This window comes from Spea bombifrons, chromosome 6, assembly GCF_027358695.1.
Source record: "Spea bombifrons isolate aSpeBom1 chromosome 6, aSpeBom1.2.pri, whole genome shotgun sequence".
In the NCBI taxonomy this organism is placed as follows: domain Eukaryota; kingdom Metazoa; phylum Chordata; class Amphibia; order Anura; family Pelobatidae; genus Spea; species Spea bombifrons.
The window spans coordinates 13,589,110-13,616,652 of record NC_071092.1 but is presented as its reverse complement, the minus strand read 5'-3'; the positions used below and the strand labels follow the sequence as shown (position 1 = coordinate 13,616,652).

Sequence of the window (27,543 nt, the reverse complement as noted above, 5' to 3'; positions counted from 1 at the left end):
AAACTTGACAACATTGACAATATACCTGGGAACACTCAAGGTCTGACACTGAATCTCGGGGTATTTGACTCTCCTGGGGCAGATTCTTAAAGTCACATAGTCTGGAACTGAATCCTTTCTATTCTACACTGCCGTGATTATATACAAGACTCACAAATGGTTCTTTTGCTACTAGTATGTTATGGTTGATTTCCTGCTTGAATGCAGGTGACTCAATTAAGGGTATATTTAAAAAATCAAGTCAAGGTTTCCATGTGGACCAGTTCAGTAATTTGCATATCTGAGAACTCTCTGGTTTTCGCCAGGAGACTCGCTGCTTTTCCGGGTCTCCAGCAGAAAACTCTGGGTCGCAGGAGTTTATTGTGACAATCCCATACCTAGGAACTCTCTGTGTTTGACTCGGAGATCTCCGGTTGAAGCACCGCTTCTACGGATCAACACCCAAATCCTCCAGGTTGTGGGCTCTTGACACGCCCAGCTCCCTGCCCATTTGCCCTTTAAATGGGGGTGTTTCCTGCTGACAGCAGCAGAAACGCCCCCCAACGTCAGCGGAACACCCCTGACTGCCAATGGGCAGTCCCAGCTGCGTCTTGGAAGGGAAGGCTCTGGGTAGCCGGAGAGAAGAAGTTCCCAGGTATGGACTTGCCCCACTCGGCGTCCATTTCCACCTTAAACAGCGGTGTGCCCCATGACGCCAGTGGGAACGCCCACTGATGTCACCCTGCAAGGGGGGGGTTCCAGGTAGCCAGAGCCATAAAGTTCTGGGGTATGGTCATTTGATGACTTTCTACAGTTAATGGGCTTTTAAGGGGTTAATATTTCAAGAGTCTCAGGTTCATCTCATTTAGAAAGTTCCCCAGTATGCTAATAATACGCTGATTTATTTAATGTATATTATAAGAAACAACCTTTAGTTAGTCCTGGACAAATACATCCATATAGTTATATTCAATTCATGCACCCGACCGCCTATACACTAGGTTAATGATTCTTCAATCTGCTGAATAGATTTTAAAACAGCTTTAATGTATGCTAGAAATTCATAACTAGAATGTAATTGAACAACACATAAACCAATATACAAAACTAGTATTGGTGACTAGTATTTCCAGTCAAGCCATTTTACTAATATAACCGAGTTAATTATCATAACCCACTGATACCGGGAACCATATGCTTTACGTAATGTTTCCGGGGGGACGTTTGAATGTTGCACCGTTCGTTCATCGGTTGTCATGGACGCAGCACATGGAGGTACCTCTTCTAGTTTGAGCACCAGTGCCCCGGACGAGGAAGAGCCATGGATACTGGAACACCCGAGGGTGAGAGGCTGAGGGGTTTTGTTTTTATTACCCCGGAGTGAGATTTAGTGATGTCACTCGCTGGAGTCGGTCACAAGTCGTTATCCGCCATATGCTGAAAAGTTCCTTATTTCAGAAAACAGACTAATTAAATAGTTAATTCAGTGTTTTTCGCTTTGGGGTGAATATTATATTATTGCTGATGCGCAGATATCATGACAAGACGACGCCATTCAAACAGCATCAGATCAGCATGTTCTCCTGTTTAACCCATTCGGGAGGCGGTCGCCAGAGCGATCAATGCTTCAATCAGAAGACCCGTTCCTCTGGTTGCTATGGAGACAGGACACAGGCTTTGCACCATATGCATTTAAAGGAAAAAGAAAACCTGACAGCTACAGCGATGTAATCATCCTGATTTGGTCTTTAGCAACCTTAAAGTGATGCTCATAAATCATATGTATATGTGCACAGGCGTTAGAAGAAGTCATATATCTGTATTTTTATAGTTAATGAGGTCCTACTGCTTTCCATTACTACTGCACAGTGTTTTTGGAGTGCCCCGGTCTCCCTGTCTTTTGCAGATGCTGACACATAGCCTGTCTGACATGATCCTGCTAGGCTCATCTCTCATCAGGTGCATCTGGAGGCAAATCTAAAGTTACTACCTGTCAAGAGTCTGATTTACTAACCCATTGTGTTGCCCTGTGCAGTATGCTGATAAAACCCCAAAATCATACTGAGCAACCGTTAAATCAAGATCGTTTGGGGGTTTCATTGACTTTTTGTTGGGGTGTAAAAATGTAATTAAGAGGCTTATGGAACACTTAGTAATTCCATCGGTCACTGCGATGCTCATCATATTAGGCGGTTTTCTGCAGCTCCCTTTGTGTGTAAGAATGAGCCATGGGCTATATTAGCCACAGAGCCCTGGCAATTCATGGTGGTTGTGCTAGACTGACCTTCTGTAGAGAGTTAAGGATATGTCCCACACACCCTTACTTTTAAACTTATTTGCTGAACATAAGCCATTGATCACACCACTCGAGGGTGACTATATGTTTTAGAAAGGGTTAATATGAAATGTGGTATTCCAAGAAGTGACGTTTCCACATCAACTTTAGCTCCATCAAAAATATCTATTCTTCATATCCAAAAGCTGCCTCGGCTCCTGCCTAAACATTTTGGTTAAGTGTTGATGATATGCATATAAAGTTATTATATATAGTTTGTGTTGTTATGATATATCTCTATTTAAAGGCATACTGCAGCCATTATTTACACTTTGACAGCTATGTGTCACATTTTCATTAATGTTTTTTTTCCCAGTGCTGTTGCATGAAGGGTTTCATCAGAGTCCCCATTCTTCGCTCCTTGGCTTGTTGGGGATGTATTTGGCCAACCACGTTCTTTGCTTACCAGTGCCCATGCGCAGATACTCGGCCCTGTCAGGAGATGCATTTAGCTGAAAACATCTCTTTGATAGTAGTGCGCATGTGCCGTGTACTCACCCCAGCCAGTTCCTGCTGGATCTAGAGTTCCCAAGGGGACGAAAAAGTGTTCCTGTCTGCAGGATTACCAGTTATTATTTTCACATCTGTGTCTGGTATTTCACCGAATCTCTCATTTAAATTAATGTTGATGCATTTTTTTCACCCAGTTTAGGGAAATGATGTCATTGGATGTAGCGGATAGTGTACAAGTATATGCAGCCTTTCTGGTATACATGGATCTCCTAGAAGGTAACTTTAAACATAACTAAATTCACATTTTGACTATTGAATTTGAATGTAGGTATATGTGTGTTCTGCTGTATTTCAATCTATATCAGCCACATGTCAAACTCTTCTTTGTAGCAAAGCAAGCAATTTGGTATAGTTGGGAAATAAGGTGTGTGTAATTTTCTTATTGATATGATTAAAGCTAATGGATCTGCCGATATGGAGCTAACTTTTCTATATTTTCATACATCACCTGCTGATTGCTTTATTGGAATCAGATGGTCCCCATTGTGGATTTACATTAAAGCACTCTGTGGTTTAGCAACGTGTGGCACCATACTTACTGAACAATTTATAATACATCTCCTAGGTAAATGTAGCCAGGTAGAAAGCAATACATAACTTTATATGATTTAACATTAAATAGATTACATCATTTGGTTTTCCCAAAGAAAGAGATTTGGAGGAATTTGAATTATGTTGTCACCTGTTTTCAAACTTTTCGGGGTGCTGTTCCACATAGACTTTTTTCTGAAGTATTTCCCTTATATTATTGTGTACTACTATGGAATACATTATAAATAAACATATTCTTTTTTGAAAAAAAACATAACATTTTGCGTATATTCTTTTTGAAAAAATGTAAACAAGGCCATATTAATCCTTTGTCTGGCCTGCTCCGGCTCCCAATCTCTGGCATCGCAGCAAGGGATGTCTTAAAAGCCCCTCTAGGTGGAACAGCAGCTTTAAAATTGGACTAATCATACACGTTACACTTATTTTTCTAAGCCAGCAATAATTAACCCCTTAATGACAAAGCCCGTACATGTATGGGCTCAAAATGCATTGTTTTCAATGGGTTTAGGGACTGCCCATTGTCCTTAAGGGGTTAATCACGTAATATCTTGCCCTACCGGTATTTTCTTTATCTGAATAATTGTAGCATCCATTGGTGAGACAAAGTAACCAGGTGCTAATATCAACTGATGTGCAAAGTTAGATAGTTGCCTAGTGTTAGCAAAAATATTTGACTTTCAGAGTTTTATATGACAACAAAACCTCACAGAATGAAATATAACTTTAGTTGGGCCAGAGGGTATTTTGATCACAAATGTTAGCCTATTCTTCCCATAGTGTTACCAGTATAATAATGCTAGACGCCCCTCCGTGTATTTATTTCCTAATCATGCGTTAACATTCTTGATCTCTGCATGCCTTTCTGGGTTTGCACATGTCACCAGTAATATGTCTGAAAATGCAGATCTGGAAGTCACTTTCACTGTAAAACTGCCCTTCAAGTACCTTTTTAAAGATAATACATTATTATATATATTATATATATTACATTACATTTCAGATGCTGCCTCAGTGTCTTCTCTAAAGGTTTTCTCACTCTACCACCTGACGCTGTTTTGGTGTAGAGCCCTTCGCGGGAAAGCTTTTTTAACCCCGCTGATTTTTTGTCCAATCCCGCCCGCTCCCGCAATGTGTGTGTTCCGCCACCTATGTGGTCAATCCCACCCGCTCCCGCCACCTTTGTGGTCAATCCCGCCCGCTCCCGCCACCTATGTGGTCAATCCTGCCCACCTCCTTACCTGAATTGCAGATTTCCTGCGCAGTCCCCCAAGGCTGGCTGCGTGTTGCTTCACAGCATCTCTTCTCTTCTTCCGCCCAGGAACCCAGCAGAGTCACGGGAAGTGAGGTCACATCACGTGACTCCGCTGGGTTCCTGGGCGGAGCAAGAGAAGAGACGCTGTGAGGGAGCATCGCGAAGGCAGCCTTGCGGGATTGCGCAGGATTACCGGGACCCGCAGGTACAGTGTCTGACCGCCCGCTCCCGCCTGCAGCACCAGCAAGACCGCCCGCGTCCGCACGTTTTTTGGTGGGACCCGCATCCCAATGCAGTCCTCTATTTTGCCCAGTGCAGTCCTCTATTTTGGTGCCACTTTGATGTTGGCAGTTATTATTGCTTTTTGAAATGATGTTACAGTTGGAAGCATTTATTAGTTATTGTGTGGCGACTAAACCCCGAAACAATGTCGACCAAAGATTTTTATTGCAATATCATATTAAACAAAGAGACTGCAGTTACATTTCTCTGACACCTTAATCTGTAGGAACAGCCAGTGGATACAAAGCCGTGCTTTGCTTGTGGAGCTACCATGCAGGAAAAAAAGGAGACAAAACAAAAAACGAGAATTGTTGCCCGTTTTTACGCTGTCCAGGAAAATGATAATAAACTACACGCTCAGTGGGAAGTGGTAATGGGTTTTTCCATTTAAATGGAAAAAATAAAAAAAATGGCAGCCTCAGTTTATGTAATATTTTAGAACTTGTTTATTTTTCCATCCTGGAGTTGCCAACAAACGTGGTCAATAACCTGACAGTAAAGTCTTCTGCAACCGTGACAGACTGGTTTAACATGTGCAGGGACGATTGTATGTTTATAGTCTCTGTTGAAGCAAGGGGTCCAATTTTGGAAACAAAGAACTTCCCATCCAAATAGATAAAGCCGGGTTTTACCATTGTGAGAGGCTTTTAAGATGTGATTACCCCCCTTCATCGGAAGTGTTTGCGCTAAAACAGGGATCGGACTGTCGCCACTTTTACATAGAACGCCGTGAGACAACAATCTTGGTTACCATTGTTGAAAGGGAGTGTGCAATGTGCTCGTAATACACTCAGTTGAATGACTGGCATACGGCAATTTAAATGCAAGAGTTTCTGTCAATTCACTGTCCATCACTAGGAAAACGACCTCCTCCCAAGGACCGGAGCTTACACTCAGTCTGTCGAGCGATTTTTAAGGAAAATGAGAGGTGCAAGCTGACAACTCTTCCAATCGCATATCGATCACTTGTGCTGGAAATTTTTAAGAAATAGTCCAACTCAAGACTTACTCATTTCATTTGTGAATGAAGTGAAAATGGTAAATTATTTAATAACTACGTCCCAATTTTGGTGGTGTTGACATTTGTGAAACAAATCAATACGCTGTTGCAATGACGCATGCGTTTTATGGTGTATACTTTCATGAATGAGATTCGTTTAGCACGGTAGAGGACATGCTAAAGTGGCACCACATTTTATTTCTGATGCAAAAGAGCTTCTGTAGCGCTATGACAACGGGGAGAGTGACAATTAACAATAACCTTTATAATATACAAACTAGACAACTACATTATTGCACATTAAGCCCTACTGGTAGAGAAGGAAAGGGTTCTGGTCTTGCAATCTTATGATATTTTATCTGCTCACCCACCCTCAGCAGCTGGCTTTGAGAAGGGAGGCAGCATTTACCCAGTGTACATTCCGCCCATGAGCTCTGCTGGGCCTTAGGGTAAATGCCAACAAACATAAATAATTACGGGCGCTGCTAAATGTAACATCAACAAATATTTGAATTATTTTGTCTAACTATGAGTGTGCTTCAATTTTTTTTTTTACATTCCATTTATTTTTAAGCGCGTAAAGGGCATACCTAAGACAGGCATATCTAAGCACCTCATCTTTGTGCTTGATTATTTTTGTAGCTGCTATAGGTTTGCTTTCCTATCTCTTGGTTTTGTTGGCCCATACTAGGCCAGCCATATGTAGGTACCTTCTGTGTGTTTACTTACAGCAGAGTAGATGTGTGGTCAGTAGAAGGGAGACCTGTAATAATAATAATGAATAGTTAAAAATAACAAAAACCTACATACTAAAAAAGTGTAAAAAGAGCACGGAACAAATAAAAACAGAAACTTACACCTGTCTCTACAATTCCTGGGGCAACTGTGCCCCAAACATGCATGGAGAGCAGAAAGTTTGTTCTGGCAATTGAAGAGTGTCTGTCTATACCCGTTTGTATATGTATACGCTTGTCATTGTGCTGGGTTTATTCCAAACGGCCATCTACTCGCTCTTTTTACTGTGTTAATAAGTATATTACAAATATATAAATTAAGAGATGATAATAAATGACACATGGTTAATTTGGTGGGACATGCAATGTTATAAATACAGGAATTCAATAACAGTCATGTAGTAGAGGCAAACCCGCTACAGATGTATATAAAAGGAGTACGCAGATGTGCTGATCATAAAGAAATACATGTGAATTATAAAGATCGTTGAGGAATTGTTGCCAGAACTGGATAGAATTGGATGAACATATGTTACACACATTGCGGACTTCGTGCTGGATGTTGCTGCTGCGCACAAACGGCCAATTATATATTTGTTTATTTTCAAAAACGTTATTTTTAAATATATCCAGTTACAAAAAAACGACAGTTTGGATTTAAAGATGCTGCCCACCTACTCTGCTGAATGTAACTCTAGATGCAGCCCTAGAAACAGCATTCCTAATACAGTTGAAACACCAACCCTTCCCAGAAGTAAGCCTTTAACCCCTTAATGACCAGGTTTTATTTTTTGTACCCTTTGTGACCAAGGCAGTTTTAACACTTTTGCGGTGCTTGTGTTTTGTCTTCCTCATCCATTTAGTGTACCCACACAAGTTATATATTGGGTTTTTTTTCAGGACCAGAAGTGCTTTCTTCAGATATATTTCATTTGATCATTTCAAATTTTCTATAAAAAAAAAATAAAAAATAAAATATGATGAAAAATTTAAATAAAAACACTTTTTCTAACTTTTATTTGAAAACTCTTTAACTTATACAAAAAAGATAATGAAAAACCTGCTAAATAGATTCTACTATTTGTCCTGAGTTTAGAAATACACAATGGTTTTTATGTTTTATTATGAGATCACTTTCTAATCTTATTTAATGCCATGACGTGCCAGGCACGTCATTGGTCATTAAGTGACCATTTTTGCGTGATGTGCCTGGTCCGTCATTGGACGTTAAGGGGTTAAGATTGTAAAATTGTATCCTTTCATAATTTTGCCATGACATTGCCATGTGAAACAAAAGCAGTAACCTATTGTTGCCATAGTAACAATAGGTTACTGCTTATATGTTGTATACGTGGATTAATCCTTTAGAGAAATAATAAAATAAAATAAAAATGATCTCAACACAGCGTACAATAGCTGTTAGATCCATTTAACAGAGCCTCTCTGTCACAGACAGGGCTATCGGCCGAGCCGCGACGTGGGAGTACGGGCGTAACAAGGGTCAAACGCCAACCAGACTTCCGGTGCGTTTGGTCACTTTCCCCGCAGGGCACCAAGCAACCACCACCAACCCCAACCAGTCACCCCAAAACTCCCAGTGTAAAACACGCTGCCACCACCAAGAACTTTAAAACCGGGCGTCTTAGGTTACCCAAAAACAATCAGACTGCGATAACTACACAATCCCCAAACTGATATCTATATAGTTAACCGCTTAGTAACGTGACATATCTATATGTATACAAAAGGCTATCTCTAGGCTGAGTTCGATTAGAGAACAAAGACAGAACTGATTAAAAATGTTTAATCTGAGCATAAAATGGGTCACAGTGCTGTTACACAAAAATGCATATAAAAAGAGACATAGACTAAAATAGTACAAGTACAAAACAGTAGAAAATAAAAGGGATAAAACAGAGTATCATACCACACTTCCTTGGAACCTTGATGTTGTTTCTGTGATGGTAAAAACAGGCTCTTTCCATTACCAATTGCCCACCTTTTTATCCCCCCCCCAAGACCGCCCTTTTCCTGTTACCTGAGCAAGGGGATGGGAGTAGGGGGTTCAGAACTATGACCTTCTGAAGGCGGGGTTATATCTTCTCAACTTTGGTCTGGGATCAGAAAATATGTAATATGACGCCGGCCGAGCTTGGCATAATTATGACACCAGGATCATCATAATTCTCTGGTCCTAGTGATCATTTTCATACCAAACTCCACACCTGTATCAGTTAGCACAAGGACACATTCACATAACACTTGTTATGGTCATGCCTGCATGGCGTGTTTGGTCTCCCTGAAACCAGCACATCACAGGCATAAGGATGCAAAAGTTATGTACCCATCATATTTTGGACATTATGCATTTCATCATTTTACCCTGTGTCTATTGATACCCTGTCTCCACACCCCAGGGAGATGTTGCCAGGATGTCTGGCCTTTCACTCTTCCACAGGAATCCCTTCCTGTCCCAGGTGACAATACCCAGCATGGGGTAATCAAGTTTTATTTTGGGTTCTGGCTCCAAAAGGAAAGGTGTGAACAAATGTCACTGGACTCAAATCCGTTAACCCATTCAGTGCCAAGCCCCAGTTACTCATGCCATGGCATGACACTCTCCACCTGCTTTTGCCCCTTTACTGCCCCCTCCCACCCGATAAATGCTATACAGTTGATGTGTTCAGTCGAAGACTCCCCACACGTGATGTATTCGACTCCAGTCTGCTCCAGCGCTGTCTCTCAGAATGCTGTGGGCAGTAGCCCATTCAGACCCCTGTGCGCACATGTGTAATGTGCTACTATTGATTAAATGGAAACACTTTCCTGCTACTGATTGGCTGCTTCAAACAGCCAATAACTAGAAAGAACAGTTGGAGGAGGGCAAACTCTGCTGCAAGAATGCATATTACACACAGAGTACCTTAACATACATTCTTCTGTAGAGGTGTCAGGGACAATATACTGTCCCTTTAACATGCCATAAGCTGTTACAGTGCTTCAGTGAGAGGGAGAATTGGGAGGGCCGTTCACAAAGGAGTAACATAATACAAACAAATCAAAATTAATTAAGATGTTTAGGACACTTTAAATATGTATTTCAATGCCAAACATTTTACCTTCGGTTTCCCTGGATGTTGTTATTTTGCATGCCAGAAAATTCAGTTTTCTTGACATGTTTTATTCCATTATGTGTTACGAGTTACATTTGTAGGTATATGTATAGTCAACAATGTTTACTTTACCTTTTACTTTACTTTACTATAGTTAAAAATCTGATTTTGTTTATGAAATGTAAGCTGGAAAGGTTGCCCCTTTTTAAAGAATACATTCCAGGAAAATCTGGAGAGATTTCTAGGCTGTGCTTTTTTCTGCAGGGATAAGCACTTGAAGCCTACTATAGGAATTTTCATAACTACTTTCTTGGCGTTTCATGTTCTCTGTTCTGTTTTTTGGCCATAAATGGCAAAGATAATTACGCGTATATAAAAGTCACCAAAACACATTCTACCAATCTGTATTCTCCTAGCCCGAAACTGGCATGACGTGCAGATATTTGGATCAACAGAGCTACATCTTATCTATCTTCGTGGTCAAGAGAAAGAGGATCTCACACCACAAGTAATAATTCCAACCCCTGTCTCCATCCCATACAGTCATGAAAGGTAAGTAAAGCTGGGTTTCATCATTCCGTGGTTTTATTGTCCTGTAACACAAGCAAAAATTGATCTCATTGAGACATAACACGTTTTTTGTTTGTTGTGGCTCTGCTTTACAAAAAGTGTTTTTTTGGAAAGTAAAATTTAAAATAGTTTGAACCAATTTGTATTTAGGATTGAATTGAGTGAAGTATAAATACATTTTGAATTTTCACCTTGAAGTTTCTAACCTCTTAAACATTTCTTAATTCAATGTAGGGGACATGATTTAAGCCATCTTAAACTTTCCATCCCTCCCTAGAAAATATAAATATTCTCTCTCTTCTCTCTTTTTTTGGTAGTTTTTACATCTTAAATAGCCAATGTATGATAAACAGCTCATATTGATAAGAGGATAACGTTGGCAATACAGACTGTGAATGAAAGAGTAAGCTAAAATGCATGTTTCTTTGTATAAACTAGACTTGTGCGCGGCAAGTAAAATCGAAAATGTTTGTTTTGTTTATGCCACATTCGTTTTCGGGCAACACATTTTCTTTCCTGTCGGTTTGGCTCAGGCAAAATTCAGGACTAACCTTTCACCTACAGCAGCCACCAGCTACAGCAGCACTTCACCAAAGTATACACCCATCCAGCAACATGCATTGGGACTCAATTTCACCAAAAATTGGACACGTTTGATTAATTTATCTCTCAGAGTAATGAAGGTGATATGGGGGCAGCAGCAGAAGTAGAAGCAGGCACTGAGAGTCGGTAGACAATGGCACGTATCCAGCCCCACCGTACAGGACACTGAATTTCCCCCAAAAGTAGAAAAATATTTATCCTTCAGTGGAAGAAAGGAAATTAAGCTGCTGAGGTGGGCACAGGCACTGGCAGACCGACTGTATATTCCCTGATATTAGAAACAAGCAAACAAGAGTTGATCCACCATAGTAAGTAAGCATCGAGGCACCAGGCAAGCACTGGCAGACAGTCACATCCAGCTCCAACACAGGCCCCCTCCATATTACAAAAGAATAATTGATTCCCCAGAGTAAGGAAGGGCATTGAGGCACAGGAAGGACAGGGACTAGCAGACAGACACATCCAGCCGCAACACTGACCCCATCCCCCATATTATTATAAAAGGGTTGACGTCGCCTTCCGCTGCAGCCGCAAGGAGCTGGAGTTGGCAGCGGGGGTTTGTATGCGTCCGTCGCGTATACTTTCCCCGGCTGTCAGAGATCAGAGTTCCCCGCACCGGTGTGGGGAACTCTGGTCTCTGACAGTCGGGGAAGGTCTATGCGACGGACGCAGACAACCCCCGCTGCTAGCCACACCTCCTTCCGGCTGCAGCGGACGTTGTCTGCGCGGATCGCGTAGACGTCAACCCGCTGCCCCGGCAATGCAGCAGGAAGCACCGGTAAGTGTGTATGATGGGGGGGGGTGAGACAGGAGGATCCAGGTCCCCTGCAGCGGTGCGGGGGATCTGGATCTTAGTCTCCTAATCAGACCTCTATTTGAGGTCTGATTAGAAGACGACCCCGATTAGAAGACGAGGGGTATTTTTCAGAGCATTTGCTCTGAAAAAAACCTCGTCTTATAATCGAGCAAATACGGTATTATATTTCTGCTGGCAATCTGTGCTGTTCATTATATGCGCATATTATTTATACATAATTCAGAGGTATTCTTCATACATCCGTAAAAACTTGTGTTGGGCACGCAGGAGATTTGGAAGATCTGGACATACTAGTTCTTATACTCTAATATAACATATCGATTCTTGCATTTAGGGTTAGGTAGGTAACTTTTAAAAAACTTTGTTGCAATCAGCTAAAATGTAATTTAAAATTGAGAGCTGACCCATTAAATCTAACTGTAAACGGTGACATGTAGGAGAAGCACACCAGATGTGGAAATGGTGTATGTTGATGGCCTTGATTGTGAAGTAGTCCTATCATCGGTGATTTAAAAAATGATGATTAGTATCAGAGTTCTATTGAAATGGAGACTGAAAGATTTATCCAGTTAGTCTGCAATTTAAAAATAGAAGTCAGCAGTCCCTGTTGGTGTAATGATCAAGTGTCCCAATACTTTTGTGCATAAAGTGTGTGTGTGTGTGTGTGTGTGTATAATATATATATATATATATATATATATAATTGTGTGTGTGTGTATATATATATAGTGTGTGTGTATATATATTGTGTGTCAACCCTGTCAACATATTTTGAATATACGAATTAGTAGATTTATATATTTGTAGAACAATTAAAATGTCGAAACAAAATAAGATGTAAGCTTTCCACTTAGTAAGATGACTGGACTTTTTTTTTTTAGAAATGAAATCTTGATAATTTTTTTAATGCTTTATTCACATGATTTTAACTAGTTTCTGGCAAATAAGCATGTCAGGTGCACTTGTTAAGACTTATAATACCACTAATGACATTTTTAACCCCTGCAGTGCCAGCTACATCAAATGAAAAATGAGCTTAGGATGACCACTGTGTACTTATTGGAAGTCATGGGGCTTTTCTAAGAAGTTGCTAGTATAGCGTGGTGATCGTCTCTTACCATCCCCAGTGGAAGTCTCACGTGTTTCCTCCTCCTAATTCCTGCTGCAGTCAGACAACATTGTGAAGGATTTTTGGAATGCCTTGGGGTGGTTTCAACACTGTTAACAATCAACTTAAAAATCACCAAGCATAGGCTTGCAGGCATGCTTTAGTTTTATGGAATCCCTGGCAAGGTTGACAGCAACCTTACTTTATTAACACACACACATATATATATATATATATATATATATATATATATATATATATATATATATATATATATATATATATATATATATAAATATATATATAAATATCTCTCTCACACACACAAACTCTCACTGGACACTTTATTAGGTACGCCTTACTAGTACCGAGTTGGATCTTCAGAAATGCCTTCAGTCTTCGGGGCATACTTTCTATAAGGTGCTGGAAAAATTCCTCAGAGATTTTGGTCCATATGGACATGATGGAATCATGCCGTTGCTGCAGACTTGTCGGCTGCACATCCATGATGCAAATCTCCCGTTCCACCGCATCCCAAAGGTGCTCTATTGGATTGAGTTCTGGTGACTGGGTAGGCCATTGAAGTACTGTGAACTCATTGTCATGTTTTACAAAGTCCACCAAAGGTTTAAGTAAATTACAAGCTATATTGAAACGCTATTGAAACTGGTGATTAAAATTTTGTATGGTCCGTAGAATTTGACGTACGATGAGAACTAGGGATGCGCCGAAATGGAAATTCTGGACCGAAACAGAAAATTCAGGATTTACTTGGCCAAAACCGAAAATAACCCCCCCACACCTGTACTTGCTGACTTGGCATGATAGGAGTGTGATTGCAGTTAGCAATCACACTCCTATGATGCCCAGGCAGCCAGTACATGCTAGAACCTGTGCATGATAGGAGTGTGATTACAGGCTCCCTATGCCATGCTACCCCCCCACACTTACACATCCATGCTATGAAACACACACACACTCATTCACAAACATTCATATATACCCTCCCCCACCCCCTTACCGGAACTGCAGATCTCTCGCTTGTAGACTTCTGCAGGGGCCCTGCTCTGTGTTGCTGTGCAACACAGTCCCTCTCTTGTCCCGCCCCCATGGGAAGAAGGAAGGGAGCAGAGTCATATGACGTGCATTCACATGAGTCTGCTGGGTTCCTGATTCTCCTGCCCTCACAGGTAAGCAGCCTGGCCCCTGTGAACAATTATTTTCGGCCGTTTTTTTTTTATATATAATATATTTCGCCCACCGATTATATTGGTGTATCCCTGAGAACCGTTCGGCCCATCTAGTCTGCCCATTTTTCCTAATGGGTCTCCAGGACTGTACATAATAGTGTAGGTGAGGCCTGACCAGAGATGCTTTATTGCATTGTCTGCTTACCTTTAAGTCATCAGAAAGAATTACTCCTAAGTCTCTCTCTTCTCTTGTCACTGACAGAACAGTGCCACCACTGCTATATTCTGCCTTGGGAATTTTACATTTAGCAATATTAAACTACAGCTGCCACAATCTTGACCATTCTTCTAATTTACTTAAGTCATTTGCCATTTAAGTTGTTCCACCCAGAATCTCTACCCTTTTAAAAAAATATTAAACTAAAGGTCCCAATATTGATCACAGAGGTACCAACCCCTCATCACTCCATTCAGCTATTCTGGCATCCAAACCCAAAGACTGCGATTTATTTATAATTCTTCAGGGACAGTGTTGAATGCCTTACTAAAATCCAGATATATCTAGGCAATATCAACAGCTCTTCCTTATTATGTTGAAGTTGAATGCAGTCTGAGAAACAGTAAAGTGAGACTGTATAGAAAAAAGCACAGGAATGCTCCAAAATTCAGTATATAAAATAAATATTATTGTGTTAGCTGTTCCTTCATCAGGTCTTATGATATGACAAGGAAGTAAAAATGATTTTCTTTTTGAACCTTGAGCATTTGTTATTTTTTTTTCTTTTTTTCATTTAATGAAATAATAAAAGAAAGGTAGAGACGCAAAGCTTGTACTGGCTGATGCCATGTGTTCGTGGTATCTTGCAATAAGCACAGCATGTTTCACCTTTTAAGTGGAATTAGTTGCAGTAAGAGGTTTGGTTTCAACTCCAAGTGCATATATTGCGGGCCAAACACAAAATCTTTTAGTTAAAATAAAAAGGCCTTAAGATGAAGCCAAAAGTAAGCTTGCTTGCAGCACAAGCACTTGATTGTTCTGTTTTCTCACCAGGGACCAACTTCCTTTCATTTCTTGCAGTCACTTGTGCAAATGCATTGCAGTGTATAGGCTACTGTGTCCGCTGTCTACCCTTTACATATTCAATCGCTTCAAGATGAACAGGGCTGTACTGGAGGCTCGGGTGTTTTCACCTTGAAGGCTACAGTGATGCACTGCTTCTATGAATGGCTTTTATTTATGTACATTGTTAGGTGTTTTTTTTATTTTAAGAGCACAAAGAGGGTCTATCATCTCCATGTGACTGGATCGTGGGTTTACAGTGTGCTGAAGTTATTTGGATATAGAAGCTTGGGTTATTGAAACACTGGAGTCCATTACTGGGGAATTTTGTTTTATTAAAATGTTGGAATTCTACACATAAAATACAATGTTAATAAATCCTAATGCTTACAATATCAAGTAAAAATGCATTTTGATTTAGCTTGTGGTAAACATAAAACTATATACATTTTAAAAAAAACGTATATTTTTTTTTTATTTGTGTATTGCAAACAATTTACGCCTAGCTTACATACTACATAAGTTATGACAAGCTCAATCGAGGCAACACGAAGAAAAAGTGGTCAGACGCATACCATTGTATATAGAAATAGCCAAAATAGCCAAAATATGATTATCATTACATGGACAAAAGTATTGGGACACCTAACCATTACACCAACAGGAATTTAATGACATTGCATTCTAAATACATAAATTAATATGTAGTTGGTTTTCCTGTAACAGCTTCCAGTCTTCTGGGAAGGCTTTCCACAAGATTGGAGTGTTTCTATGGAATTTTTTGCCTAATTATCCAGAAGAGCATTTGTGAGGTCAGACACTAATGTTGGACGAAAAGCCCGGGCTCACAATCTCTGTTCCGGTTCATCCCAAAGATGTTCGATGGGGCTGAGGTCAGGGCTTTGTGCAGCCAGTCAAGTTCTTCCACACCAAACTCATCCAACCATATCTTTCTGGACCTTGCTGTGTGCACTGGGGCACAGGCATGCTGGAATAGAAAAGGGTCTTCCCCCAAACTGTTCCCCCAAAGTTGGAAGCATAGCATTGTCCAAAATGTCTTGGTGTTCTAAAGCATTAATATTTTTCTTCATTGGAAAACCCTTGAAAAACAGCCCCATACCATCACCCCTTCTCCACCAAACTTTACATTAGGCACAATGCAGTCAGACAGGCCACGTTCTCCTGGTATCACGTTTCTCTGTAGGACAATCTGAGGGCAAGTCTGCCATACGGAGAAGTGGGATTCGTCACTCCACGTAACTTGTTTCCCCTCCTCCAGATTCCAGTGGCGATATGCTTTACATTTGGTGATGTGAGGCTTGTATGCAGCTACTTGGCCACGGTAACCCTTTCCATGAAGCTCCTGCCGCACAGTTTTTTGTGCTGATATTAATACTACTGGAAGTTTGGAACTCTTCATCTGTGAAATTTTCAGAATGTTAGTGGTTTTTACACACCATGCACCTCAGCGCTCGCTCTGTGACTTTGTGGTCTTCTGCTTCATGGCTGAGTTGCTGCTGATCCTAAACTCTTCCACGTTCCAATAATCCCACTTACAGTTTAACGTTGAATATTTAGCAGGGATGAAAAACTGAAAGGTTCTCAAGAATTTTGGACTCATCATCAATCATTTTAATGGACATAATCATTCTTGGATCATTAAACTTAAGAGACACTTGAGTCTCCCATGCAGGCCCACCATTAATGTACTTTAATAACCTGTTAGATAAATAAGTCACCTTTAGGAGAAACATAATGCCTCCTATTTTAGGTTGACATTTTGGAGCAGATTGATGCCCTCCTGGCGGCTGATTGGCTACTTATAGTCCCCTCCTCCCTTCTAAACTCTCGTGGAGTCAATGCTGGAGCTGATTGAAGGTGATTGTCCCCTAGTTTATGTTCCCTGTGGTATAAAGAAAGAGGCAAATCCATAAGGAGCTGATCTTTATAATACATAAGAGAGCCTTCATTTGTCTTTATTTAACTCTATTGTAAGCTTTAATAGGGACTGCCACTGTTGCAGTTGTAGAGTACAAGCTTTATTTAATAAAACTTCCCATGCTGCTCCAATGATATACAAGCAAGGTATATTCATCATAGTGTACATTGAACTGTAAACCTTTTTTTTAGTTTGTCCAAACGGAAGAGCAGAAATTGAATATGAATTTTCCAAAATCTTAAATATGATATTATATATAATATTAAATATGAGAATATATCGGAATAAAGATAAGACGTGCATGACTTCTAAAAGCAATCATTTCGGAAAGTAATATAGTCAGCGGGTTGACTTGGAGTGTAATCCAGGCATTTAATCCAAAAAAGTATATAAATAATATGACGTAATAATATAAATAACCACAGTAATACTTTACTATGTATAGTGTTATCTTAATATAGAGATACATGTATACTCCATATTGATACTCCAAACTAGAGGACTGTGATTCACTTTTATTCGACCAATTCAAAGATTTGAGATTGCAGGGTCTTTTTTTTTTTTTTTTTTAACCCCTTAAGGACAATGGGCGGCCCCTAAACCCATTGAAAACAATGCATTTTGAGCCCTTACTTGTACGGGCTTTGTCATTAAGGGGTTGATAAATGTTTGGCCTTGATGCTACTCTACTCAGTCATACCAGTATAATGAAAGTTGTAGAAACACATCAATGTTGGATGTCAGTGGTTGTGGCAATTTTAATATTGATGTAAATTAAATAACGCATTTGCTCAATTATAAGACAAGGTTTTTTCCAGAGCAAATGCTCTGAAAAATACCCCTCGTCTTTATAATCAGACCTCAAATAGGTCCGACTATGAGACTAAGATCCAGATCCCCCGCAGCATTGCAGAGGACCTGGATCATCCTCCCCCTCCCCCCCCACTTACCAGTGCTCCTGAGTCCCTGGCGTGTAGACGTCTACGCGATTCCGTTGCAGCCGGAAGGAGGTGCAGTTAGCAGCGGGGGTTGTCTGCGTCCATCGCGCTGACCTTCCCCGGCTGTCAGAAATCAGATTCTCTCTGACAGTCGGAGGGTGTATGCGCGATGGACGCAGACGATCCCCGCTACTAACCGCGCCTCCTTCTGGCTGCAGCGGAAGTTGTCTACGCAAATCGCGTAGACGTCTACCTGCTGCCTGGACAACACACCGGGAGTCAGAAGCACCGGTAAGTTTTTTTTTTTTGGGGGGGGTGTTAAATGGGGGGCATAAGGCATTTCTGGAGGCAGAGTGCTCTGTGAAATGCCTTTTAACCCCCTTAATGTCACTCTGCCTCCAGAAATGCCTTTTTAACCCTGTATACGCCACTCTGCCTCGTGAAGTGCCTTATACCTCCCTATATGCCACTCTGCCCCATATATGCCCCATATATATGCCTTTTAACCCCCAAATGCCAGAGTGTCATATAGGGGTATAAGACATTTCTGGAGGCAGAGTGGCACATAGGGGCTCATATCATGGGCATAGAGGGTTAAAAGGCATATCATGGGGCACAGTGGCCTATAGGGGGTATAAGGCATTTCTGGGGCAGAGTGGCAAGCCTGGGGGCAGATGTGCATAACTGGGGGGGCAGGTTGGAAAATAAAAGGAAATAAAAACAAAATATTTTTTCTCAATCATAGCTTTTATTAAAAAAAAAATAGTTTACATGAATTAACATTTACTGGTAAAACTTTTTTCCTATAGGGTCGTCTTATATTCAGGCTTTTTCTTTTTTTCCTAAATTAATATTCAGATTTTGGGGGGTGGTCTTATAATCGAGCAAAGGTAGTTTCTTTTAAGCATAACATGTGTAACTTTGTAAGTGTAACATGCACACTGTCTTTTGTTGGCTCTGTTTTGTTACATTATAATAGAAAACCCTTTGAGGACATCTCTTTCCCTTAATGCCGTTAAAGACCTGAAGCTTGTCTGAAAGGAGTGAGTGAGAATGGTACAACAATGTGTAGTGCAGATATGAGATGGTGCAGCATCCAAGAGGTTAAGAACAGCGCCATCTAGAGTTCAATATGAGGGTTACAAACACAATGTTTGGAGAAGGGGCTTCATGCCTCTAAATCTCCACTATCATTACTTTGCCGTTGATAATTATTTTATTACTGATACATACAAAATAGACTTTACTTTGCATGGAAAAAATAAACATACAATTTGGTGAAGTAGGCTGTTTACATTATGTGATTTCTACACTGCTGGGTTTAAATAGCAACGCTTTTTTATATAGTAAACCATAATTTAAATGTAACCATAATCGGTAGCCAAGTTCATTGTTTAACTAGCTGCTGGAGATGTGTCTATGCTTTTGGACACATTTCATCCCAGAAAAATGGCTATTTTTTCCCTGGTTTAGTTTTTTTTTGTTTGTTTTGTTTAATAATGAATGCCCTCATTATTTAATGCACCCAAATGCATGATATTTGTTTTCTGGAGAGAAAGGACTTTCTTTAGATACTTCATTATATAATTCACCCATCATTTACTATGAATAAAAAGTAAATGCTCACACAGGTGAGTAGCGCTCAGATAAAATCATGATTTTTGGGGATGTCATGAAGGATTTAATGTAACCCAAACTTCAAGATGGATTAACGTGGGTTCTTGCATTATTACATATGTTCTATATACTTACTTCTACTTCAGAAATTATTGGTAACGGCAATCATGATGTTAAATGCTATCGTGCAGTGTGCAGATAGTGACAGTGACACTTTGACATCTTGAGATCCTGTACAGGGTCCTGACCCTATATTTCAGGAACACTGGTTTAGGCAAAATACTCTAAAGTCCCTGTTTCTAGGTTTGGTATTGAACATTGGTTCTTTTTCATCTTTATGTATACACACCAACAGCCATGTTTTTTTTTGCAGTTGGAAGCCTGACCATGATCTTTGTAACTAAGCTTGCAATAATTCCTCTGTCGCACTAACATCTGCTCTAAGGATTTGGTGCAACTAATGCCAATTTTAGCAGCAAAACATGAACATGTGTGCCCCAAGGGAGATGAGCGATACTTCCTTGTCTTATGTAAATGTACTGAATTTCCAAGACAGAATTTGTACATAAAACTCCAGTGGCTGCTTAAGGTCATTGGGTACTTGCCTGGAGGGCAAATAGTGCTGCGCAGGAAACGGACCTTCAACAGTATATTAAAGGGACTCTCCAGCCATCATATGCAGCTTGATGCATTGATAGCTGCATGGTCCTTTTAAAGTTTCATGGTGTCCCCTGGCCTTTTAAGTGTGTGCGGGGTTCTGCAGAATCCCCCATATACATTTGCCCTTTTGTCCCTCTAGCTATTTTCCATACAATACATTTCTCTGGCCGAACCCATTTCTATGACCGTAATATGCTAACCGCCAGACAGCTCCAGCGCTAGTTTGGTCAAAGCTTTGGTGGTCTGTTTAGAATCGTGTTTGCATGTGCAGAAAGGCACAGCGTTGATTTAAATGGGAGCGCTTTCCTGCCACTAGTTGTCTGCGTCAAGCAATTTGTGGTAAAAGTCATCAGATGTATAGGAAGAAAGTAGCTGAGTACTTTAATATGCCTTCTCCTTGAGTGGTGCTTTTAGTTAACTGTCCCTTTTATGTATAATGTTTCTCCTTGTTTGTGTCTATTATTTCATATGGAGCATGCGAATGATGCTTTGAAGGCAGCTGTACATGTTTGCCAGCAGCTAAATCTTAGGGTGTTCATTATATTTTAACATCTTGTAAAGTACCGTATGTAATACTGTAATGCCACACGAAAGAATACAAATAATCATAAACTTCCTTTTGTACATTTAATGTTTAAGTTGAATAGAATCTCTCCATTAGAGCTTGCTTATGCATTTAAAAAGTCCAATTTTACTACGGTAACTGTCCTCTAAGTGAACTATGTAATATTTCTTTGAAGTTATTCGTTGTGTTGCTGTTTTACAAAAACACAGGCAATTCTGAGCCATAGACATTCAATACCATTGGCAATCCTTAAACAGGAGTGAGACTTTGGTGACGCGTGGGTACGGTATTTCCTTGAAGATCATGTGATAACACGCATGCTAAGACCATAAAGTAACACACAAACGCTAATACTATATGCTCACACGTACACTCTAACACCTGTATATATACACATTCTCCAACACCGCTGCCACGGTAACACCAGGGCCACATAAAGCGCTGCTGGGTACCTCAGTTTCCAGCTTAGGGTGCCCCTGTCCTTAAAAGGGGTTTATTCACTAAAGGGAGAGTTGACTGTACATTATAAAGGTCCATCATCAGTGAGCTTCAACATGAGAGAGATAAAACCACAATTTTCCGCAAAGCTAAAAGGTAAGCTTTAAGGGAAAGAAAATGAATATCAGCTTAATAGGTCTTCCTAGGGTTAGAAGAGATCTTTTGGGGTTTTTTTGTGTTGATGGTTTCATCATTTATTTTGTTGCATTTGAGGAAAAGTCTCATATATAGTTGATATGTTCTTACCATATACAGACCTTGTTGTTCCATTTGCAAAAAAAAAAGTAATAAAAAGCTAATTTAGTTTATTTACTGAATAAGCTGTACTTTTATTTTAAGCATGATACTTTTATATACACTGCATTTCATGTTCCCAGGGTAACAAAATAATTTAACATTTGTAAAACTACTCTACTCTTCTCTCCATTTGTTTTCACATTTTCTGAGTAAAATACTCTCTTTAAACATTTGTGTCTGCTATTAAATGCAGCAAATTCTTAATAAGTGCTGCTTGTGCCCTTAGAATATGACCAGACATCTTAAGAATATTATTAATTGTTATGATAATATGTTAACAATGGCGAAATACCCTTCTATCTAATGGATTTCCTGCTTTTCCCTGTATTTACATTTTCTTTTCTTTTGGTGTTTAGTATGTTGTAATGCTGCCAAATCATTAAGAATTAAAAAAAATCCTTTTTTTTTATCTTTCCACTAGAATTCAACAGTTTATGAAACTGGACTGCACGTCAGCAGAGAATCAAAACACATCGTCTGCACCAAATATACTTTTAGCTATTGTTGAATCTGATTCAACAGTTGTATATTATAAATTGACTGATGGATTTGTAATACCAGAGCCACCAGATTTTGAGGATGACGTGGCCAATAAGAGGTGGAAGAAGAAGAAAATGAGACTTTTGAGGTAGCCAAAACTTTCCTTGTGGAGGTATGGTGCATCATATTAGACAAAGACACACTTTCTGGTTGATGATCTAATCTTTACTAGAAGGGATGACCCAACACATCAACAAATCCTAGACAGTGGTGCAATTATAAAATCAATACCTTCCTTTCAATGGTGCAACTTTAGAGGACAAGCCTTCATTGTATAGATGTCCCAAACTTATGGTTCTGGTTCTGTTTCCAGGGATTGTACCATAAGAGTACCTATGGTAAACCTTTCATTGCCTACAAGCGCTTTGTTGTATGAGCAACCAACCGTATACTAGATAACTTTGTGTTTCAATAAGCTTTTTTTATGGCATAATGAAACAATAAAATAAATTCATAGCAAAGTATATTAACTATAGAAGCCTTGAAATAAGTTATTGCCTTCTTTTGTACAAAATGGCTACCTAGTATTTTTATTTTTCATATAGACCTGAAAATGATATGGACGAGCTGGAGTTTGTGTTTGCTTTATTTTGGATGCCATATTCATTTTGCGACATATTTACTCATTTTTAAAAAAAATAGGTGAAAAGGCAAGGGGCTTCATGAACATTGGGCCATATCACATGAGTGGCATGTCTCAGAAGCCAAGCAATATCCATTTGGAAAACCAACTGTAATAGAGAGATAAATGTAAATGTTATATTAATCCAAAATAGGAGGGGACACCTAAAGTCAAAAAGCAGCATTGTACAAATTATCAAAAAGATATATTAAAAAAAAAAAAAATTATTCCCCTGGAAACATGGGCATTCCTCGTGCTTGAAACCTTTAACATAGGCTTCTTCTTCTTCTGACTCTCTATTAAAAATGCTTCTTTGCTTTTCCAGAGCTAACTGTTTCAATTTTTAACTGTTTTCTCATTCCTTGTGTCTCCCCACTTTAACTGTTTCAAAATATTACCATTTGTATTCCTAGAGAAAGTTTTCTCTCTATCTTTTATCTACTAGAATCTTGAAGTTTTTGACAAGTGGGAGACCATAAGTAGAATAGTTTATTTCATAAACATTAATGAACCATATCTCTAAAAGTAAATATATTAATCATTTCTGCTGGGAATCTATGCTGTTGATTATATACGCATATTACGCATCAAGTATTACACTTGGAATGGATTTCTATACCCACTAAAAATGATTGCACCTTCACATTATGTAAATGCTAACATTCCAGGCCAGTTCTGACATGGACGAAGAACAGCTGCTACTGACTGAATGTTTTACCACATAACTTCAGGGCTCTCTTTAATGCCGTTGGGGCCCTGGCAGAACCTGTGCTCCAAGGCCGCTACTTCACAAAGTCTTCGAAAACTGATTTAAAGCTTTGATGTAGACTTAAGGCATTGTGATAATTTTGGAGTAACTAGAGCAGTAATCATTCGTCTCCCCCGCATCACAACAAATATTCCCAGCGCCGCTGATACTCTTGTCCCAAATCCTTCTCAGGAATAATTTTTGAGTTGTCAAATTTTGTTCACACCTAATAGTTGGGGAAAAAGCAGGCGTTGTTTCCATCAGAAATGTAGGACTGTGCCAAGGAAGTGTCCCCAGCCACACCCTCAGGGGCTACTAGCCTTCGTAGTGAGTGCCAGGATATGATGCCATATCCCAGGGCTGTGACTATGAAGGATGTGTGGTTTCTGGCACCAGCTTGTTATGGATGCTGTTCCAGCCAGGTGCAGTCCTTTGGTGTAAATGGGAAGTATTGGGTAGATCAGACCAGACCCAATAGGGCGATCTGTCTCTATTTTGGTCCTGAGATCTAGTCGACCTTGGTCAGAGTAGGCCTCTGGTTGCCATAGAATCTAAAAAATTTCACGTTATATATTTTAACCTTTAAAATAACAGTTGTGCTAATGTTTATATTCTGGACATACTAAAGAGTGCAATTAATGTTTCTTCTAAATAGAACCGCACAGAGTGCTGTTAGATAAATTTACAATGTAATAGACGATCATATATCAAATGTCAAATATCTGACGTATAAAAAATGACTGCATAAAAAGTTTTAAGTAGGATACATTATAGTGCAAAATTCTTAATCACATTATATTTATAGACATACCACTATTACAAATGGGGAAAATACAAAATTAGCAATAACATAATTGACAATATGCCAAGCTGGCAATAACATTGCCGTATTTCAAGACATACTGGTACAGCAGGAGAAAAAGCCTCCTGCTCTTGCAAGCTTACAGTCTATTAGGAGGCTGAGATTGTGTGTGGCTGTTTGGGTGAAGATATATTGAAGGTCATACGGAGAAGTCTCCAAAAGTGTCATGAGGATCTGGAAGGTAGAGGAAACAGTTGGAATACAGTTATGGGTGTCAGGTTGGGGGGAGCGGTGCGTAACTGCAGGTGCCACCACACAATGTCCAGCAACGAGGGAACACGGGCAAATCCAAGAGAGTAGTCACGGTCCAGAGGTCAAGCCAGGTAGCAGACAGCAGTATCGAGTAACAAAGCCAAAGGTCAAAATCCAAGTCGGTATCAAGCAGTTAGGTAGCAATAGACAGTACTCAGCTTAACTAAGAAGCACTGGGAGAAAAGGTCTGTGGGGTTTATATAGGAGCAGTTATTGAGTAGTCCACCCCCTATCACCTGATCCCCAGATACACCTAAGAGGAGGGGGACATGGAAGTCTCCACCTCCTCCCCTTCCCTCTGGTGTCCTACCAAGAGGGTGGCCACACCCTCTGGGGCTAAGCCACGTCCCCTCCTCGTCGGGAGCGTGGGTGCGTCACCCACAGACCGGGACGTACCAGGTACGTCATCGATGATGCACGTGATGGCTTTGAAGCAAATCACGAGCAGGGAATTAAACTATTTAAATAAAACTGCGGTCTTCAAGGGAAGACGCAGTACGAGAACGCCGGTACGGAAGGGGTTAAAGAATATTTAAATATTAGAGAGTCTGACAAAACAATGTAGAAAATATCAGAGATTTATGGGTGCTACTTTAGCGTGTGGTCTACTTGAACTTTATCATAAAAAAAAAAACAAATATTGCATATTTAATTTTATCATTTATATTTTATGACATATGAATAAAATATATTTACTTTTCAATCCTTTAAACAATATATACACCGTATGTCCTTCAGACATACCAAAAACAAATTTTCTGCATCCTTTCTTAGCACTTTACAGCAAATGTCATCTAGATGTGATTGAAACAGCTCATTGGGAACCCCTCTCATTTTCCTCGAAAGGCGTACTTTGGCATCCAACCATGACCACTCAATCACTTGCGTGTTTATTCCTGTCACAGGATCCACATCATTTTCTTGATGGTTCACTGTAAAATGACTGTAACCGATGGCATTAAGATTTCCATATGCGGGTCATTCCTCGGAATGAATCTCTGAACCTGATTCGCATTCACATTGAAAGATTGGTATAAGAGTGTTTCTCTTGTCACGCCTTTGCACATAAAAATCAGAGCCTTGGTTCACGCCAAAAACCCAAGGCCCATCAATTCTACGTTTATGGTTCCTGTTGTTTTTCTTTAAAATCTGCATCACTATCTTCAACGTCTGTGCCAGCCATCTTACTTCGTGTACTCTGATAAACGATGGCCCAGCGCACCTGTCCGTACATATTCCAGTTACATTACTAGACTTTCCTGTAAGAGTCACTGTTGTGTCATGGGTATTTCCATTACACCAAAAAAGAACACCCGTTCTAAAGTTTCACGCAAACTCAGGTTCCATTGTATTTCCATATAATGGAAAAATGTGTATCTTTTTCAAACAGATCATGAAGTTTTGCCCCCTTTATGACAACATCAAAGTACATGCCTGTATCCCCACCCCCCACTTTGTCACGTTTTCTTTTTTCTTGCGTATCACTGCCACATCGATGACAAGGCTCTGCAATTTGTGGAGCATCCAGAAGATTGTATTCACGTACATCTGTGCAGATGATATTATATACATATTTTAACCACATTATAGCAGGGTTATACTGTTATGCTGAACTTGTTACTGGTACTTGTGCTAGACAGGATGCACGGCAGGTTAGCGGTAGACTCCACGCTAATGTAGCACCGAATTATGATATAATATATATATTATAACGATGTAAAACTTTTTGGGAATGAAAAACTCTGCAGACCAGTATAAGAAAAAGTGTGGCAGGAACGTTAAAATGAATTAAACTAGTTTAGATTTCTAGGTAAATCCTTCATTGCTTTTGTATAGCTTTTTCTTCTGTAGACAAGAGAACTGCCACCTCTCCTATGTTCTTATTTAAATCATGAACTAGGGTTCTGCTTAGTTGAATGGCCGTATTCAGGCCCAGACTAGCCATCTGGCACAGCTGGCAAGTGCATAAAAACTTGGCCATCTTTCGTATGAGCCATAAGAATGGCTGTAACAACAGCAATACACTTAAATGAACTGAAATTAAGAACCTCGGTTTATGAATTACTATATCGTAGGCTTATCATATTCTCCTCGATCACCAAAGTTAAAGGAAGCCTAAAAAAATGAATGCACCTAGCAGAAACCACACATGTAGTGCTAACCTGCAACTGAATTTACACAGAATCACCATGTCGGAATGAACTTGGCGGTAAAATAACCATCCGGCATTGGTGATTGCATGACCCAGTGTATTTTGAGTGTTCATCAAACTCTTGTAAATTATTTTATTGTGATTGCATTAATATATATAGTTAAATAATGTTTTTTGTTTGTTTGTTTAAATGTACAGACTATCGGCCACATGGTCTTATATGCCGTCAAATGTTATGTTTCTATAAATAAGAACAAAGGTACATCAATGGCCAGAATTTGTGACTACATTTAAAAAGTAAACATAAACATCACTGGCTTCATGCTTTCCCTGAGGACATGGTTTGTAATTAAGACCACAGGAAGCGCAGGATATTAGAGACAATTAAAGCCATACAGTACTGATAACATAGTAACGACTTGCAACAGGAGGACATTAAGGACAAATAAAGCCACACAGGGCTGGTAACATAGTAACAATTATCAATTATATTTAGCAATTCTGCAGGCAGCTGCTGGATAATGACAAATGAAGTTACAGGTTTCAAAGAAATTTGTTTCCGCCACGCAATCCAGACAAGTCAGTCACTGTTTCGGAGGATGATGTTGTTTTTTTCTAGATTTTTGGTTATATTAAGATTAAGTCAGGTTGCATTTGATTTTCTTTCTAGGTCTGTAAAACAAAAGTTTAGGAATTTCAGAAAAGGCTACAATTTTTAATGTTCCACTTAGACAACACATTAATT

The 27,543-nt window shown here is 39.7% G+C and overlaps 1 protein-coding gene across 1 annotated transcript; it reads left to right on the top strand.

Moving 5' to 3' along the window:
- The first annotated feature begins 1,208 nt into the window (after window positions 1-1,208).
- Window positions 1,209-23,110, top strand: TSEN15 (tRNA splicing endonuclease subunit 15). Its single transcript, XM_053469769.1, has 4 exons — window positions 1,209-1,322; window positions 2,962-3,043; window positions 10,177-10,312; window positions 22,044-23,110. Exons 1-4 carry the CDS (start codon window positions 1,236-1,238, stop codon window positions 22,252-22,254), a joined length of 516 nt encoding a protein of 171 aa, XP_053325744.1. The 5' UTR covers window positions 1,209-1,235; the 3' UTR covers window positions 22,255-23,110.
- The last annotated feature ends 4,433 nt before the right edge of the window (window positions 23,111-27,543 follow it).